Raw genomic sequence first — 20,542 nt, 5'->3', positions numbered from 1 at the left:
GTACAATCTTATTTAAATATATCAAAACTATGTGATAGAAAACTTGCCTAAACAATTTACTTAGATTTGCTCAGTGAGGCTGTCTCTTGCACTACATAGTTGATGGTAGATTTAAAGCACACTCTCAATAACATCTAGCCAGCTTAAGATATGCCAGTGCTACCACCCATTGAAACTGTTATCCTGATTTGGACCTAGTTATTGCCTGGTATACAGTGGGGAAAATAATTATTTGACCCCCCCCTGCAGATTTTGTAAGTTTGCCCACTTACAAAGAAATTAAGGGTCTATTATTTTTATCATAGGTATATAAAAATCGTAATAGAGTAATTTTTTTTTTTTGGTTTGTGCAAAAGTTATCGCGTCTACAAACTCTGGAATAGATTTAGGGACTTTTATTAATTTTTTATTGTGTCTGCTGGCTGTGGCATCGATTTGTGATTTTTAGTGGGACTGTGACAATGCGGCGGAAATTACACTTTTTGGGGACCAGTGACATTATTACATCAGTGCTATAAAAAAAAAAAAACACTGATCAATGCAAGAATGACACTGGCAGGGAAGGGATTAACACTAGGGGCTGATTAAGGGGTTAAGTGTGTTCCCTCAGCATGTTCTAACTGTAAGCGGGATGGGCTGCCAGGAACATGACAGATTGCTGTTCGCGATCACTGGGAACAGTAGATCTCTGTCATGTCGCTAGGCAGAACGAGGAATCGCCTTGTTTACATAGGAAGTTCCCCGTTTCTGCCTATCCTCAACATGATTGTGGCTTGCCAGCGGACATCGAGTCAGCCCGACCCGTGGGCCTGCTGCCTCGGAGAGCATGAGAGTGCCCTGCCGGCAGTGCGCACACGCCTGCGCCTGTCTATGTGCAATGACGGTGGTTCACGCGGGGGGGGGGGGGGCCAACCTGCCGCAGTAAAACTGCGGCAGGCGGTCCTTAAGCATTAAAAAAATCCAGAAAAAACACATGATACAAATGTTATAAATTGAGTTGCAGTTCCATGTGTAAAATAAGTATTTGATCCCCAAGCAAACAATGACTTAGTACTTGGTGAAGAAACCCTTGTTGGCAAGCACAGAGGTAAGGCGTTTCTTGTAGTTAGTGACCATATTTTCACACATCTCAGGAGAAATTTTGGTCCACTCTTCTTTAGATCTTCTCTAAATCCTTAAGGTTTCTTGTCTGTCACTTGGAAACGCGAAGATTCAGCCCCCTCCATAAATTTTCTATAGGGTTAAGGCCTGGAGTCTGGCTAGGCCACTCCATGACCTTAATGTGCTTTGTCTTGAGCCACTCCTTTTGTTTCCTTGGCAGTATGTTTTGGGTCAGTGTCATACTGAAAGACGGTTCAGGAAGGATCTCATCCAAGATTTTACAATACATGGCCCCATCCATTGGCCCCTCTATGCGGAAAAGTCAGCCTGTACCTTTAGCGGAGAAACAGCCCCAAAGCATAATGTTTCCACATCCGTGCTTGACTGTAGGAATGGTGTTCTTAAGGTTCATAGTCAGCATTTTTCTTCCTCCAAACATGGCGAGTCCCCCTCCTCAAGGAGGCACATGGTACACTCATGTCAATGAACATCTAAATGATTCAGAGAAGGATTGGGAGAAAGTGGTCTGTGGTCAGATGAGGCCTAAATTGAGCTCTTTGGCATTAACTCGACTCCGTGTTTGGAGGAAAAAAAATGCTGACTATGACCTCCATCCCTACAGTCACAAACAACAAAGGATTCACCCTGGGACTTTAAATGAAGTGGGTACTGTTTCCGCCCATCCCTACAGTCAAGCACGGAGTTGGAAACATGATGCTTTGGGGCTGTTTCTCTGCTAAAGATACAGACCACCTTTGCCGCATTGAGGGGCCAATGGACAGGGCCATGTATAGTAAAATCTTGGATGAGAACCTTCTTTCCTCAGCCAGAACACTAAATATGGGTCGTGGATGGGTGTTCTAGCATGACAATGACCCAAAACATACCGCCAAGGCAACAGTAGAATGGCTCAAGTCCTTAATCCTATAGAAAATATATGGAGGGAGCTGAAACTTTGCGTTGCCAAGAGACAGCCAAGAAACCTTAAAGGGGTTGTAAACCTGTATGGTTTTTCACCCTAATGCGTTCTATGCATTAAGATTAAAAACCTTCTGTAGTACAGCTGTCCCCCAGAGTCCCCCTTTTTATTATCTGAACCAGATCGTTTCAGCGACAGAGACGAGCACAGCAGCTCCAGCCACTGTCTCGGGTCCTCATTGGATAGATTAATAGCAGAAGGAGCCATTGGCTCCCGCTGCTGTTAAATCAAATCCAGTGACATGTGAGCCAGGGGACAGGGCTGAATCCTGCTGCCTGTGTCAATTGACGCAGCAGCAGGACTCGGGAGCGCACCCACACAAGTGCCTCCATGGAATGCAGCTCTGCGTGAGGGCAATTGATAAGCTAGGAGTGCCGCTGTAGGATCACAGAAATTGGGGCCCCTCTGTGCAGAACCCTTGCACAGAGGAGGTAAGTATAACAACATGTTTGTTATTTAAAAAAATAAAATAAACCTTTACAACCCCTTTAAGGATTTAGAGAAGATCTGTAAAGAAGAGTGGATCAAAACCCTACCTGAGATGTGTGCAAACCTGGTCACCCACTACAAGAAACGTCTTCTCTCTGTGCTTGCCGACAAGTGTTTCTCCACCAAGTACTAAGTCTTTTTTTGCTTGGGGATCAATACTTATTTTTCTCACTGAACTGCAACTTAATTTATAGCATTTGTTTTTTTTGTTTTTTTTTATAGATTTTTGGTTGATATTCTGTATTTCTCATTTAAAATATACCTATGATAAAAATTATAGACCCTTAATTTCTTTGTATGTGGGCAAACTTACAAAATCTGCAGGGGATCAAATAATTATTTTCCCCACTGTTTCAAGAATACTTGCTCAAGAGTAGTAATGTTAAAAATGGAAGCAAAGCAGAAGAAAAATATTCAGTACATCTTTGCAAAACATCTGACAATATTTTATACCAGTTTTACTGTGGCAGGTTGGCTTGACAAATCCTGGTTCTTTCAGAGAAGTAGAGAGATTGTGTGTTCATACTCAGTATGAACACGATCTCTCTTTCTCTCTCTCTCCTCCTAGACTGTCCCATCCCCCTACAGTTAGAACACACCTAGGGAACACAGTTAACCCCTTGATCGCCCCTAGTGTTAACCCCTTCCCTGCCAGTAACATTTACACAGTAATCAGTGCATTTTTATAGCATTTTTATAGCATTTTTATCTCTGTATAATTGCCAGTGGTCCCAAGAATGTGTCAAGTGTCCAATTTGTCCACTGCAATATTGCAGTCCCAATAAAAATTGCAGATCGCTGCCATTACTAGTAAATAAAAAATAATAAAAATACCATAGATCTATCCCCTATTTTGTAGATGCTACAACTTTTGCGCAAACCAATCAATATACGCTTATTGCGACTTTTTTTTTTTTTTACCAAAAATATGTAGAATACATATCGGCCTAAACTGAAGAAAAATGTATTTATTTGTTTTTTAAATGTGGGATATTTATTATAGCAAAAAGTAAAAGATATTGTGGTGTTTTTTTTTTTTTTGTTTATAGCGCAAAAAATAAAAACCGAAGTTGGGATCAAAAGAAAGCTCTATTTGTGGGGAAAAAGGACGTCAATTTTGTTTGGGTACAGCGTCGCACAACCGCGCAATTGACGGTTAAAGCGTATCGCAAAAAATGGCCTGGACATTGAGCAACCAAATCTTCTGGGGCTGAAGTGGTTAAATACCCAGGAAATCCAGACAAAATACCTTTTTTATCTGAGAGAATTCAGCTCAGCTACTAATTTGTAATTTTGGGTTGACCCATTATGAATATTGTGAACTGACTGGTGACAGCTCTGTCCGTGAACTTTTTTGCTAAATCAAACCCATTGTCCTCTTATGCACAGCTAAAGGACAAATTCACTTGTAGTCCAAAACACCAACAGAAAGCATAGGACAGCGCTAAATTTCTGTAGTGATCCACAGTATTTTTTTCTTTTTGCCCCTTTAACCAGACATGACCTAAAATTATTTCAATGGTATAAAGGTATACCCCACTTTAAAGTACACAATGGGGTTTATTTGCTAAAGCTGGAAAGTGCAAAATCAGGCTCCCTTCTGCATAGAAACCAATGAGCTTCCAGGTTTTATTACCAAAGCTTAATTGAACAAGCTGGGGTTAGAAGCTCATTGGTTTCTATGCAGAAGAGAACCTGATTTTTCACTTTCCAGCTTTAGTAAATAAACCCCATTGTGTACTTAAAAGCGGGATATGCCTGTATATACCCAGCCAAACATAAGCAAATAAGCAGCTCATTTTTAGGGTTTACATACACTTTAAGGCTTATTGATCAGGGGTAAGGGTTGCTACACATGAAAAAACATTTTGCTTTGACTTCCAATCTAATAAACAAAGTAACCAAACTGTTTATGTATCTTACTGTATTATTACTTGATAGTTTAGCTTTGTAATAAAATTGCGGATTCTTTACACAAATAAGCTAGTTAGGTGAACAAAGCTCAAAAACGTATTTTCTTGCAGAATCCAACCAGCATGAAACTGACAGGTAGATCGTAGGTTGTTGATACTATTTTGTCACATTATTAGTAAGCAAATCAAATTAATCAGCACTTTACTTTCAGTGTTTATAGTACTTTATATATAACTGTTATTATTTATTAAAATACCTTATGTGGACTACACATCCAGATCATTTACTAGGGGCTGATGTTGAGTTCAGGACAACTGTGGAAGAGGTTGCTTCTTTTTGGCCTCATGTACACTGCTGCTGGTAAATGGACATTTAGGAGCAGTTGGATGGTTTCTTTCAGCTGCCCCTGAACTCTCCTCTGTGTTATCTTATCAGTACATGTACACAGGGTCGTTTCTAGGCAGTGGAGTTTAGAAGCATTTTTTGTAAAGCAAAGAAATGCGTTCAGGACGGATGTTCAGAGGCATTTGAATTGCCAAATGCCTGTAACAGCTTGTAAACGCAGTAACTCGCGTTTAGCTACGTTTTGTTTACAGGTGTTTTTAATGGAGATACATTTTTGACTATGAAAAAAAAACGAATGCTTCTAAATGCAAACTTGGCTAAACGCGACATGTAAACGCGGCAAAACTGACATTTTTAAACGTTGGTTAGTATCAAGTTAAATCGTTCACGAGAGGTTTCAAAACGTCCCGTGTACATGAAGCCTTAAAACAAGTAAGTCAGAGATGACCATACTTTTATCCTCACAGATTCCCTTTAAGATAAACTGAGTGGACCCTTTTACTTCAGCAGGGTTTCCTGGATAGCACTAGTAGCTCTATTACTAACAAATGTTGCCTTCAGCTGCTTTATTTAATTACTGTTTACTAATTTCATTAAATCTTCTGTTCTATAGATTTTTGCAATCCTAACGATAACATTTCTTCTTTAACGCAGAGTTCAGTGGAAAGTCATTCATTCAGTTTTAAAAGAAAGAAGAGACAACCTTGTTGTCATGGCAACAGGTAAATGCATTATAATGCAGTGCTGCAGTGAAGCAATAACCGCACAAAACAGTGATTTCTATAAATGGTCTCTAGTCAACCTCTGCATCACAGAAGTGTGAGGGAATCAGGCTTTTGGCTGCAGCATTGCTCACATTCTGTTTCCTCGGTCTTTTATGGCAGGGAGGGGGAGGGAATGTGAAAAATCACATGAAATGAAGAACAATAAGGTACATGGAATGAGGAACAATAAGTAAGTTTCAACCCCCTCCTTAATTACACGCATATATTCATATTGTTTTTGCATTTTGTAGTGTACTGCACAAATGACTTACTTGAGAAAGGAATCTTTCATTTCAGTGAGAATCCATTAACACTTCCAGTACGTCCAGCTCCAATTAATGGAAATCTGTCGAAATGTGGAGGGTGTTATTACTGACCTCCTTTATAAATGTTATCTGCCCACAGTACTGGCTACAGTACCTTCTAAACTACAGTACCTTCTAAATTACCCAAAATAAACATACAGATCAGCAAAGAGAAAAGTCAGAACTCCTGATTCAAGAACATACCAAAGCCTTTAGATCTGCAAGATAGCCAGAAAACTGACATTTTCAAGAGTGGTTAGCAATGGCAGGGTTTACTGTTTATGTCCATGCTACTGGTTCTCCCTAAATCTAGTTTCTATGTTAAATTGTTTTAAGAAAATTGTGTTCACTTTCCCGGAATTCCTTTTGAACAACTGTGCAGTGTTCCTTCAATTCATTTCTGCCAGGTGGTGGGAGTAAAGCTATGTAACAATGTGATTATGCTCTGCTGCTGGCAGGGCTATTATAAGAAGTAGGGAAGAATGTTATTAGCAAGTTTACTCTAATGAACGCCATAAGTGAAAACACTTTTTTATGCAAAGCCTGTCATACACGAGGGACAGTTTCCACCCTTCTTATATGTTCGTAAGTTGAGGTTTGTGTTAGAATTTTACAACCCCCAGATGTAAAAACACAACTAAAGTTGCCCATGCTCAATGCCAATTTCAGCCCATTTCTGATGAATCATGCAAAATTTTCTCCGTCGGGGGCTCTGTCTGCCATCTCCTGCCTGACATACCTCAATTGAAAAATCAAAAGAAGCCGGTAGAAAATTGTCAGCTGAACAGCAGCTGCATACATTTGGCTATAGACACTATTTGAGTATTGTGACAGCTGGCAGGGCCATCTGTCAAAATACAGTTGATGCAGTGAGCTATTTGTCCATCCACACAGTGTAATGTTGTTGGAGGAATCTGTTCAGGCTATAAGCTGAATTTTTAAATATCGTCAGCTTTAGTTTGCTAGATTTTGACTGCACCTTCTGTGCTGCATAATTTGGGACAAGATTCCTGCTGGCTGAGTAAAACACTAGTCCATGTGCTTGTGCACAAACTATTTGTCTTAATTGTCTGGACTGCCATGATAGTAGGTAAGATTTTTTGGTAGACGATTTACTAAAACTGGAGAGTGCAAAATCTGGTGCAGCCCAGCATAGGAACCAATTGGTCTTCTAACTTCAACTTATTCAATTAGTGTTACTAAACCCTGTAATCTGAAAATAGTTAATCCGCCCCGCTCTCCGCAGTGCCCACAGCTTATAAATCTTTTTACATTAAAATACCGCCACTATATACCTTTTTGGCTGATCTGTATACCACGGTCACATGTTAAAATGCAGGGTCTGCTGGAGTGTTGAGGTAGGAGGAGAATTCCACTATAGCCTGTGTCATGCTGATATGGGAGGCGGATCATCCATCAATCAAGATGTTACATCCCACGCACTGTATTCTATTTTAGTTACTGGGCATGGAAGAGGCGGGAGGGACCTGGCTGTCTTTTTAGGATCTGTATACACTCCTACATGTGTGAGGTCCATATCATGTGACCTGAAAAGCTCTGATCAACCAGGAAATGTTCTCTCGAGCAATAGAGACCAAACTGAGCATGTGCAGCAGTACTACCCTCACTTTGTCTTGCCAATAGAGACCCTGCAGGAGGGGAGGATCTGTCCATACAGGATCAAAGAGCCTTTTTACATAATAAGTTCCACAGTGAATACAACAAGCTATTCTACATATTCAGACAGATTTTACTGTTGTGGTTTAGTAACACTTTAAGCTTTGACAAACAAATGGAAGCTGATTGGTTTCTATGCAGATAGAGCTGCACCAGATTTTACACTCTCCAGTTTTGGTAAATCAACCCCCATGTATTCATGATCAGGCAGCTAGCCCAGCACAATTCAGATAATTCAGAGAGTTGCCAAATACCCAAGTTTAGTTTATCAAAAAATACCTAGATTAATGCCCACAAATGTCATGAATGTATAACCAGTAATGCATGTGGTCTCCCTACAGCAGATGTTTTATAAATGATTGACTTAGCCTGCCTTGTTCTGCACTGCATTTTTCTGTGAGGGGACAGTATTTTTAGAGGAGCAGGGTTTTACTTCCTCATGTCAGAACATCAAGCAAGGAGGTTGGTGAGCAGCACATTAGTGGCATCATCAAATCTTAGCCCTTGTACACATGGTCGGAGATTCCGACAACCAAATCTGTTGGAGTAATTCTGACGGATTAATTCCGGAAGAGGTCCGGAAGTGATGTTGCATACACACGGTCGGAAAATCTGATTGTACATAATGTGATGACGTTATTTTGTTACGACGGGACTACGTTCAGGCTAGTAGCCAATAGCTTTGGTTTAGGAATTTGATCTGAGCATGCGTGGCACTTTGTCCGTCGGAGTAGGCTACACATGATCGGAGTATGTCCGATCGGAGCATTTTGTCGGAAAATTTTACCGGCAAGTTGGAAAAGTTGGTCCGTCGTATATTCCGACGGAAACAGTCCGATGGAGACCACACACAGTCGGAATATCCGACAAAACGGTCCGATAGGACACATTCCGTCTAAATCTCCGACCTTGTGTACAAGGGCTTACTCCAAATCGTCTAAGAACAGCAGTCAGAGAAAGCAGTGCCTTGGATCTCCCAGTGCGGGTATAGTTTAGGTCAATTTTTTATTTATTTTTTTTATGGTTTTTAGGTCAACCTTAAAATATGATGATTCAGTGTAAATGGCTCTATTCATGTCTTTATTTCCTAATAGGTTATGGAAAGAGTTTATGCTATCAGTTTGCACCCGTTTACACTTCTGGTATTGGGATTGTCATTTGTCCCCTGATTTCACTCATGGAAGACCAAGTATTGCAGTTAGAGTAAGTTCCACTCTTATATTTTGTGTAGACTTTTGTTTGCTTTGTTCCTGTGAGAATTTCTTCATTTACCTGGTTAATCACATTTTGTCAAAACATATTGCAAACATATTTGGGTTCTTCAGCTACAATGTCAGAAAAGTAACCAGGCCTACATGTTATATTGACTATGTGGTCTTATGAAGAATTTGCCTGAGGACCTGAATATTTTGCTTGGTTACAAATGCAAGGTTTTTCTGTTCTAATAAGGAACTGCAGCAAGATGACTGCTGTAAAGGCATTCAGTGTTTTAAGTTGATAACATCTACCCAATACTGAATTTTCAGTTGGAGATTTTTTGGCAAACCTTTCTATCATTATTCCATAAAACAGCAATAACCAGTAATTATAAAAAGCTGACACCCTTAACGGGTTGATTCACCTTTACCAAAAAAATAAATAAACTGCCTATGCATATAAGGGACATCTGTCAATAAAAGCAAGCCATGCAGTTTTGACTAAAGTTGAATAATGCCCTTGCTATAGATGTAAGCATTTTTTCATATCTTTTGAAGCCTGACTGGAAAACTTCTGCGATGTTTCTAATCTAAGCCTAGTGTTACTGCTCACCTTCACCATCACAGGAATGAGCTCAGAGATGCTGCATCAGGGAAGCGAGAGCACATGTGAAGGGGTTTAAATCGGAGAAAGAGCTCACGCCTGTGATGATGCAGGCGAGCACAAATGCTAGACATCTCTTGGTAACATCCTAGAAATATTTCAGTCAGGCTTCATGAGGTATGTAAGTGGCCTACACCTATAGCAAAGACGTTATTCAACTTTGGTCAAAACTACATGGCTTGTTCTTATCTACATATGTCCCTTATATGCATTGGCAGTTTTTTGGTAAAGGTAAACTATGTCTTTAAGGCCGGCCATAGACTCTGCAAATTTGTGGATGCAGCATAAAAATTTTCACACTTTCCATATCAACACAGATTGCGTTGACAAGGGAATCCTTCCTGTGGAGACATTGTCTTCTCCCTGTGGGGGAAGCCGTCTCTGCTAGAAGAAGATCACGATTATTGCCAGCGGGTATAGCAGCCACTAGCGATGCTCGTAAATCCGGCAGGCTGGTTGTACCCAAGTCGATCAACTTGGTGCATTCAGGCTGGTTTCACACTGTCTGAACGTGGCTCACAGCAGGGGTGCAGTGTGTCCCTCTTCTCTGTTTCAGGGATGAATCGGGCCCGAATTTTTGCCTGAATTCGGACCTTAAACGGAGCCAAAGGACCCGCTGCAATGCGCTCCGCGGCTGCCCCAGAGCTGTGTGAACCAGCTCCATTGAGAGCCGGTCACAGTCTCCTGTCATGCGAATTGGATGTGGAGAAACCCGCATCCAATTCACATCAGTGTAAACCCAGCCTTAAACTGCCCATACACTATTAGAACCTTCTATGGCCGGCCTAAGTGCGAATGTCTGTCTTTTTTTGAGCATCCTGTTTTCTCCTAAAATCAGAATGTTTACATTTCATCTTTTTGCACTGTGAGGTATATCGGTTTCAAATTTGTGGCACTTTTTTATGTATTTTAGCTGTCAGACAGTCAAATATAAGATAGCCACATGTTCTGAAATGGTTAATGCACCTTTTTGTTCAGTTTTGGATCAAGAGTAGCATGTTTTCATTGGAAAAACTTTCCTGCACTTCTATTTCTTGTGTACTACACTGCAAGTAATGCAAAGTCCCCAAAGCAGGATTACAGCTGTCAATAAAAGCACTTTATGACTCCATCCAAAACATAAGAGATATAGTTTTGGCAAAAGTTCATCTTTAATGCTTAAGAAATTCCTCTTGTGCACACTTAATTTATTGTGTTTCTCTTTAATGTTAGAATGTCAAACATCCCTGCTTGTTTCCTTGGATCTGCACAGTCCAAAAACGTCATGCAAGATGTGAAGGCGTGAGTATTTCAGTTTATCAATATTGTTGATGACCCTTGATATGAAATAATAAGATAATTGTTGTCTAGAATTTTCCCAGTTTTAATCATTAATTTACTACAAGGAAAAAAAATATATATACAGCGGGTGGGCCAACTCAATATTGAGCCCTACGGACCAAGACTGGTATGCCATTAAAGTTCATGTGCGTGTAAAGGCAGGCGCCCCAATGCTTTTGACAATATAGTGGGGAAAATATTTATTTGATCCCCCTGCAGATTTGTTTGCCCACTTGCAAAGAAATGAAGGGTCTATAATTTTTTAAATGATAGAGCCAGAATATCCGCTAAAAATCCAGAAAAAAACCCATATGATACAAATGTTATAAATTTATTTGCAGTTGAGAAAAATAAATACCATATTTGATCCCCAAGCAAAACATGACTTAGTAATTGGTGGAGACACCGTTGTTGGCACGCTTCTTGTAGTTGGTTACCAGGTTTGCACAGATCTTCTCTAAAACCTTGAGGTTTCTTGGCTGTCGCTTGGCAACTGGAAGATTCTGCTCCCTCCATACATTCTGTATAGGATTAAGGTCTGGAGACTGGCTAGGCCACTCCATGACCTTAATGTGCCTCTTCTTGAGCCACTACTTTTTTGCCTTGAAGGTATGTTTTGGGTCATTGTCATACTGGAACACCCATCTTCAGTGTTCTGGCTGAGGGAAGAAGGTTCTCATCCAAGATTTTACAATACATGGCCCCATCTATTGGCCCTTCAATGCAGTACCTTTTTAGCAGAGAAACAGCCCCAAGACATAATTTTTCCGCCTCTGTGCTTGACTGTAAAGCCCCCATACATTGCAACAACTGCCATTTTATTCTCTAGGGTCTCTACTAATATATATATATATATATATATATATATATATATATATATATATATATATATACACAGATATATACAGTGCCTTGCGAAAGTATTTGGCCCCCTTGAACTTTTCAACCTTTTGCCACATTTCAGGCTTCAAACATAAAGATATAAAATTTTAATTTTTTGTGAAGAATCACCAACAAGTGGGACACAATTGTGAAGTGGAACGAAATCTATTGGATTTTTGAAACTTTTTTAACTAATAAAAAAATGAAAAGTGGGGCGTGCAAAATTATTCGGCCCCCTTGCGTTAATACTTTGTAGAGCCACCTTTTGCTGCAATTACAGCTGCAAGTCGCTTGGGGTATGTCTCTATCAGTTTTGCACATCGAGAGACTGAAATTCTTGCCCATTCTTCCTTGCAAAACAGCTCAAGCTCAGTGAGGTTGGATGGAGAGCGTTTGTGAACAGCAGTTTTCAGCTCTTTCCACAGATTCTCGATTGGATTCAGGTCTGGACTTTGACTTGGCCATTCTAACACCTGGATACATTTAGTTGTGAACCATTCCTTTGTAGATTTTGCTGTATGTTTGGGATCATTGTCTTGTTGCAAGATAAATCTCCGTCCCAGTTTCAGGTCTTTTGCAGACTCCAACAGGTTTTCATCCAGAATGGTCCTGTATTTGGCTGCATCCATCTTCCCCTCAATTTTAACCATCTTCCCTGTCCCTGCTGAAGAAAAGCAGGCCCAAACCATGATGCTGCCACCACCATGTTTGACAGTGGGGATGGTGTGTTGAGGGTGATGAGCTGTGTTGCTTTTACGCCAAACATATAGTTTTGCATTGTGTGCAAAAAGTTTGATTATGTTTCATCTGACCAGAGCACCTTCTTCCACATGTTTGGTGTGTCTCCCAGGTGGCTTGTGGCAAACTTTAGACAAGACTTTTTATGGATATCTTTGAGAAATGGCTTTCTTCTTGCCACTCTTCCATAAAGGCCAGATTTGTGCAGTGTATGACTGATTGTTGTCCTATGGACAGACTCTCCCACCTCAGCTGTAGTTCTCTGCAGTTCATCCAGAGTGATCATGGGCCTCTTGGCTTCATCTCTGATCAGTCTTCTCCTTGTCTGAGCTGAAAGTTTAGAGGGACGGCCAGGTCTTGGTAGATTTGCAGTGGTCTGATACTCCTTCCATTTCAAAATGATCGCTTGCACAGTGCTCCTTAGGATGTTTAAAGCTTGGGAAATCTTTTTGTATCCAAATCCGGCTTTAAACTTCTCCACAACAGTATTACCTGGTGTGTTCCTTGGTCTTCATGATGCTCTCTGCACTTTAAACAGAACCCTGAGACTATCACAGAGCAGGTGCATTTATACAGAGACTTGATTACACACAGGTGGATTCTATTTATCACCATCAGTCATTTAGGACAACATTGGATCATTCAGAGATCCTCGCTGAACTTCTGCAGTGAGTTTGCTGCACTGAAAGTAAAGGGGCCGAATAATTTTGCACGCACAACTTTTCAGTTTTTTATTTGCTAAAAAAGTTTAAAATATCCAATAGATTTCGTTCCACTTCACAATTGTGTCCCACTTGTTGGTGATTCTTCACAAAAAATTAAAATTTTATATCTTTATGTTTGAAGCCTGAAATGTGGCAAAAGGTTGAAAGGTTCAAGGGGGCCGAATACTTTCGCAAGGCACTGTGTGTGTGTGTGTGTGTGTGTGTGTGTATATGTATATATATGTATATTTTTTTTTGTTTTTTTTTTGTTTTGCACATTGCACTTTGTTCACCTGTGTTTGCATTCACATGTTATAATCTGAAGGAGTATTGGAATACTTTTGGGAGGTTCTCTTTTCCCTTTCACTTTTGTCGAGTAATATATTGGAATTTTATTTGTGCTTGTGGCACTTGCCACTTTTTTAGCTGTAGGGTTTTTTGAAGATAGCGCAACACTATTCACTTTTAATATCTAAATTTCTTGGTTGACTGACCTTTTTGAGTGTTTGCAGCTGCTTTCTATATAGGTATATATTTTTTTTCACATAATTTTTTCAGTTATCCACATTTGCGCTTGAATTTTTTTGTTTTTGATTAAGAAATTAATGACACCCCTGTGTCTTGGGGTGTATAATAAGGAAAATGGGATGAAAAAAGTTGTCAGAATGTGACGGTAAAAAAAACTTGTCAGAAATTATGGTGTAAAAAATTGTCAGAAAATGAGAGCTGGTGAAATATTTTTCAGATATGGCAGTTTGATGAAAAAATTGTGTTGGAAAGTGACATTTGGTGAAAAAAATTGTCAGAAAGTGACAGTTGAAAAAAGTACATGTAAAATCTTTTTTTTAGAGTACATCACAGGACACAGGAATCCCCACCCCTCTTCCATTGTAGTTCATGACTTGCTACAATAACAGAAGTCTTGCCCAGCTGGGGAAGGAGGGAGGGTCATGGATCAGAGGGAATTTCCTATCTTTTTTTTTTTTTGGCCAGTCACCTGAAGGTGGCAGCATAACCCTATTGTAATGGATATAAAGTTACCCTGTTCAACTGTATTTATATACTTCTATAAGGAATGTGTGCAATCCGTTTACACAAGATTAATATTTTTGCTTTTTTTTGGTTTTCTTAGGGGGAAAATGAAAGTTATTTACATGACTCCTGAATTCTGTTCCAGAGGCATTACATTGCTTCAAGACCTAGATGACAAATTTGGTATATTAAGAGTTTTGTTGTGTTTTATTTGAAGTTGTTTGTGTGTTCCTTTTTAAATGGTATTTCACCTCTGAGTTTTCCTCAACACACAGGTATACAATACAAACAAAAGTCTCATTAATGCGGCAAAGTATTACATCAAGCACAATGCACAATGGGCCAACGCACCGGTCAGTTCCGCAGACAAGCTGGCGGCAGCGAAATAGGTGCCTTATCTAATAACCCCGGATCACATAGGATCCCATCTGCCGAAGCTGTTACCTCTAGAGTGATATAAATATCCAATCGTGCAGCTAGCACCGCTAAATGAGAGATGTAAAGAAAACAGAGAACGGTGAGGAAAAGAGGAAAGACCCAATAGCAGGGGAAGAGAAAAGAATAGAGAGTAGAAAAAAGTGGAGAAAAAGAGGGAAAGGGGGAGAACTGGGCGGGAGGGAGGGAGCCGTAGTCCTGAATCCTCAAACCCATGCTACCATGGCAACGTTAAACAGTATACGTCCCGGAACCATTAGTTAGATAGACAATCCATGGATCCCAAATTCTATAGAACATTTTCATCCAGACAAAATATATTTTTAATACTTTTCCTTTTAAGAATACATATAACAAAAAAGGGGAAGTTAAGGTAGGGTGATGGAGAGGGAATATGCCAATTGATACAACAAATGTATGTAGCCTGCTTTTGGGAGGGGATAGGGGAGAGGTTGGTTATGACAAATGGCCCCCCAAACAGGATATTGCACTAAACCTGTAGGTCAATAATACAACCAGAACCTTTGCTAAGTGGACAAGTGAGTTTTATAATAAACTTGGCAGTGCCTCCACCCAGGACATGGCCTCCTAAAGGCAATTTCCTTCCTGGGAAATTAAGCAGTAATCTAATCAATCAAGAGTTGAATTCTGCACATATACCCAGGTGTATATAGAGTTATTAATAGAGATACCTTCAGATGAATATTGCAGCAAAGTTCAGTTGCAGGGGCCCCTGAGGATGATTACAATGCAATATATGTCTTTGTGTTGGAGACCTGAAATCAATAGCTGCAATAATGGGGAGATCCTCCAACTGTTGTCCAACCTGCCTGGAATGCAGCTTCTCACTGGCAAAAACTGTGGTGTGGCACAGAAACTCAGTGTCAGCCTATATACTCTGCGCTTTAGCCCCTAGTAGATTTAATCTGATGTGCAACCAGAACTCTGACTACCAAAAGTGCCCTATGCAAAAACCAGCTATAGAATCCAGACCAAGAGACGGGGTTAACTAAAATAGCAGAGCTGTATATAAACTTTATTGCAATAAAGAGGTTTACCTGCTTAATATACTGGAAGGTGACCACAATGTATATACAGTAGCACAGACCTAGCGGCACTGTGCATGTGAGTTAATAACAATAGGACAGAGATTCTCTGTCACAAGGATTCAGATACACACCCAAGAAGCTATGGGCTGCTACAGTTAAACTATTAGAACATAGGAATGTTTGCATAATAATAGTCTTTTATAACCTGGATTTAGCAGCTTTGACAGGTAATGTGGCTGAGGTTTTCCTTCTCTCATTCCCCCCCAGAGACAGGAAGTGCTAATATATAATTTATACAGAACGCTGATATTAGCAGCTAACAGTAAAGGGCAGCAGATCACAGGGTTGTAGTGTACAGAGTATCTTGATGTCTGAGGGAAGTCATGCTGCAAAACAAATTCCATAGATGAGTTATTTTGTAGTAATACAAAAATCTATAAGAGTTGAATGTATTTTATCTTATCAAATCTGCCCCCTTACTAGAACTGACCTTGTGGGGAAACGGAAGGCAAGCTGGTCATGGAGCTTGTGGTATAGGTAGTGGTGAGGGAGTGGACCACTGGAATAATTGACCAAGTAGGAGCTCACCATGGACCATGAGGAAAGAAAAGGAAGAATGTGGTCTGTTTGTTCTTGGTTACAAATGAAATAATTGCGAAGCAGATCATTTCTTTGCATGCCCTTCTTCTCAGAAGTAATATTTTATCCTTTACGTTCTTTCACACTGGCACTATTGTATAGCCATTATAACAGTCCCATATACCAGTAAATTAGAAGTCCATAAATAGTAATGGTGCACATATTCATCCATGAGAAATAAATCCAGTAGTGCATAAAACTTCACATGCTTTCACCATCCAGTGCCGTGAATATCTCCACCATCACAATGCGCTTACCAGAGCAACAGACCCCACAATGAAAAGGTCAAATCGCGCAAATCAGTTAGATCCTACAGGCTGATGGCTCTGAGAACCCTGCTGTGTTTAGAAGGCATCCACTCTCATACAAAAGTCGACTGCTATCACTAAGGAGCAAACTCTTCTTCTGTGCTTCCAGTATTCAGCATATGTCACTCAGATCCATTTATTTAAATATATGAAAATATACTCACAATTACAAGAGCATTAAAAAGATGTACACACGATAACCTTGCCCGTGTGATGATGTCACTACTTTTGACCCTGCCCTGACACGTTTTGTTCCACAGAATGTGCTTTGCAGGGTTTCTGGAGTTTTGATGATGATCGAGTTCTACATTACCTTTGATTACAATGCTTTATGTCTTTGGTTGGATTCTCAGAATAATATGCAAAATCCCTTTGTCAAAAGTTATGTTTGTGATATATAATTTTGATTTCTAGCATTACAATTGCTCTGGAAAAATTCTAATTTTTATTTTTTTTCTGGAAAGTTTCCAATTTATTTTTTAAATGAAACGATGGGTGGTCTTGGAGTAGGTGGGAAGAACAATTCAGAATGGAAAATCATAGACTATTGGTAGAATAAATTAGAAGGGTCTGAGCATAGATGGCAGAGGAAAAGATTATTCTCCATAAGAGGGAGGGGTAAAGGTAAAGCAGGAGCTGATCATGGACAAAGGAGAGAAGGCAGCACGAAAATTCGTGTTTTTCCACTTTTGCAATCAGGTTTGAGAAAACCCCACTATAGGTTTGTTCCCATTCATACAGCATACCTAAAATTATATATTTTTTTCTAGGTGTTTGAAGACAGTCTTGGGCAGACTGCAGGCTACTCTAAATGATTTGAAATGAGAGGAAACTCATTCTGTTCCCACTGACAAGGAGGGACACATTAAGTTTGCACTCATTTATGTTTAATGCAGAAGCCCAGCTTCTAGATCTCTAACTTATTTTTGGGACAGGCAGTGTTTAAATCTAAATTTCTACTGATAATGAGATCTGCCAGCACAGTATGACAGGGTTTATTATGTTAAACAGTAACTCCCGAGCCCCCTCTGCATAGCAGTTGAAAACTTCTGTTCAGTTTCCAGAAAAGAGCAAGTAAAATGCAGGCAGCATGTTTGGAGATCTTTTAAAGCGGGATTCCACCCTAAAGTGGAACCTCCGCTGATCGGATCCCTCCCCCCCCTCCGGTGTCACAATTGACACCTTTCAGGGGGGAGGGGGTGGAGATACCTGTCAAAGACAGGTATTTTCACCCACTTCCGGGCATAGACTCCCGTGGGAGTCTACGCCATTTCCTGCCCTTCCGCGCTGTCTGCTGGGACACACACGGGTCCCAGTGACAGCGCGGAGATTTCCTATTGCACGGCGCGGCTCGCGCATGCACAGTAGGGAACCGGGAAGTGAAGCCGATTCGCTTCACTTCCTGATTCCCTCACCTAGAATGGTGACTACAGCAGCCGAGAGCCGAGCGCTCGATCAGCCTCGGCTGCCGGCATCGCTGGAACCCGGGACAGGTGAGTGTCCATTTATTAAAAGTCAGCAGCTGTAGTATTTATAGCTGCTGGCTTTTAATATTATTTTTTTTTGGTGGAATCCCTCTTTAAGTTATGATCTGTGAATGAGAACATGTAACAAATATAAAGTAGATGTTATCCCAGTTTGGCTGCAAAAGTGGAAATACACCTTAAAGGGTGTTTTTTATAAAAAGTTCAGAGAGTTTCTTCCATGTGAAACTACATATGCCTTCATTCTGTGCAAATAGGGACAAAATCAAATGCTATCAGGTCATTTTCTTTCCAGGTTAAATGTTGTTCATTCATACACAACAGAGTCAATCAGGAAAATATCACATTATGGCTGCTAGGTGGAGATGATAATCATAGGAAATAAAAATGTATTACCTATGATCCTCTGCTCCATCTAGTAGGTGTCTAATGTTATTTTTTTATTCACATTTGACCTGGAGAGAAAATGGGCTAATAGTTCATTTTCCACCATTTGCACAGAAAGAATGTAAGTTATTCATGCAGTTCACAGGACAAATAGGCTTTGCAAATATTTTGTGTTATAAACACGCCACTATGTATTGCTAACATGAAAGTAGCGTGAGAAGCAATAGATGATTGTTGTCCACTGGAAGAGAATGTAGAGAAAAAATGGTCATGAAGTGGATTGTAGAGAGAGTGATAAAAGTAGCTAATCATTGGCAGGGTTTAAAATAACCACCTTTTCTTCTGATATGTGAAGTTCAGGTGCAGCTGTTTGCACAAGATGTGACAATTTTGTATAAAGTGTGGAAGGACAGGGGGAGGAAATGTTGAAACTTATTGGGAAAGGGCATGGCTGAGCAGCTGCAGGGTCTTCTATATGTATGAAGAGACAGCTAGACATGGATAAGAACTTTCTTGTGCTTTGAGCACAAGAGTGCTGGGGATTCCAGATCTGGGCTGGAAAACTGCACTGGGCACTCTTAGAAATAGTATCATAACTCTTATTTAAAAAAATAATTAAGTTTTGATCCCTTCAATTCATTTTTTAATATGAATAGGATAAAACTTTATTGTTGTGTCCCCCGATTTGAGATTAAAAATCCACTTTATTAAGTCATTAGTCATTGGATGACATATTTTAAATTATTTTTTTAGTCTGTGTTGTTCTTATTTCCTACCTCCTTCCTGATTTCTGAGATAATGGTATGCTTTATGTTTTGTAGGTATAACTCTTATAGCAATTGATGAAGCACACTGCATTTCAGAATGGGGTCATGACTTCAGAAGTGCCTACCGCGAGTTGGGCTCGCTCAAGAAAATGCTTCCATCTGTAAGAATTCCAGAAACTTTTGTTCACCTGAAAGGAGATGTTTCCTTTGTCTCCAGTAGATTATTAACACTTGCAACACACAGCAATGGACTTAAAGTAGTACACAATTTGTTTTAAACCTCTTCCTCACTCCTAAAGCTCTCTGGTCCTGCAATGTTTGGGTCCTGGATTTAATATGGCTTGGGCACCACCAAAGTAGTACAGGAAACTTCCAAAACTGCTGCATGCTAAGTGGAATTGATGCGAATGGACACTGTTGAAAACAACGTGATTTCCCTTGTGCGATTCAAGTCGCAACTAAAATTGCGCTAGTGTGCACCATGCCTAAATGAGAAGTTAATACCCATATTTGGTTTTATTTACTAACCATTTGCTAAACTGGCTGTAAATTACTTTAATTAATAATAGTAACAAAAAAAGTATATAGACCACTGTCTGATAATCTCTGATATAGGGAACATTGTGTATTTATAGTAATTAAAGGCTTGGAAAGGTGAGAAAAGCAATTAACAGAAAAGCAATTATCACTATTGTGCACTTTAGTTTTATCTACCAGGTGCTGATCTCTCAGTAAAATACTTTACAGCGTAATGCTTAAGAATCTGTAATTGCTTTATTAAATTAATTTAAAGTGACCCTAAACTCTGTTTAACCACTTGCAGACCGGACCAATTTGCTGGTCAAAGACCAGACCACTTTTTGCGATTCGGCACTGCGTCGCTTTAACTGACAATTGCGCGGTCGTGCGACGTGGCTCCCAAACAAAATTAACGTCCTTTTTTTCCCACAAATAGAGCTTTCTTTTGGTGGTATTTGATCACCCCTGCGGTTTTTATTTTTTGCGCTATAAACAAAAATAGAGCGATAATTTTGAAAAAAATGCATTATTTTTTACTTTTTGTAATAATAAATATCCCCCAAAAATATATAAAAAAACATTTTTTTCCCTCAGTTTAGGCCGATACGTATTCTTCTACATATTTTTGGTAAAAAAAATCACAATAAGCGATTATTGATTGGTTTGCGCAAAAGTTATAGCGTTTACAAAATAGGGATAGTTTTATAGCATTTTTATTAATTTTTTATTATTTTTTTTTTTACTAGTAATGGCGGCGATCTGCAATTTTTTTATTGTGACTGCGACATTGTGGGGGACCCATCGGACATTTTTGACACATTTTTGGGACCATTGTCATTTATAC

General features: G+C 39.7%; 1 protein-coding gene across 2 annotated transcripts in view; it reads left to right on the top strand.

Moving 5' to 3' along the window:
* The window catches only part of WRN (WRN RecQ like helicase), a 212,458-nt gene that overhangs the window by 53,714 nt on the left and 138,202 nt on the right, over positions 1 to 20,542 (top strand). For both annotated transcript variants that reach the window (XM_077476232.1, XM_077476231.1), the window contains exons 13-17: positions 5,483 to 5,550; positions 8,669 to 8,777; positions 10,647 to 10,715; positions 14,211 to 14,293; positions 19,234 to 19,340. In XM_077476232.1, the coding sequence (XP_077332358.1) occupies positions 5,483 to 5,550; positions 8,669 to 8,777; positions 10,647 to 10,715; positions 14,211 to 14,293; positions 19,234 to 19,340 (436 nt within the window). The remainder of the gene's footprint in view (positions 1 to 5,482; positions 5,551 to 8,668; positions 8,778 to 10,646; positions 10,716 to 14,210; positions 14,294 to 19,233; positions 19,341 to 20,542) is intronic.

Source organism: Lithobates pipiens, unplaced genomic scaffold, assembly GCF_037356315.1.
Source record: "Lithobates pipiens isolate NorthernLeopardFrog02 unplaced genomic scaffold, aLitPip1_a1.2 Scaffold_13, whole genome shotgun sequence".
Taxonomy (NCBI): domain Eukaryota; kingdom Metazoa; phylum Chordata; class Amphibia; order Anura; family Ranidae; genus Lithobates; species Lithobates pipiens.
This window is presented reverse-complemented; position numbering and strand designations above follow the sequence as displayed.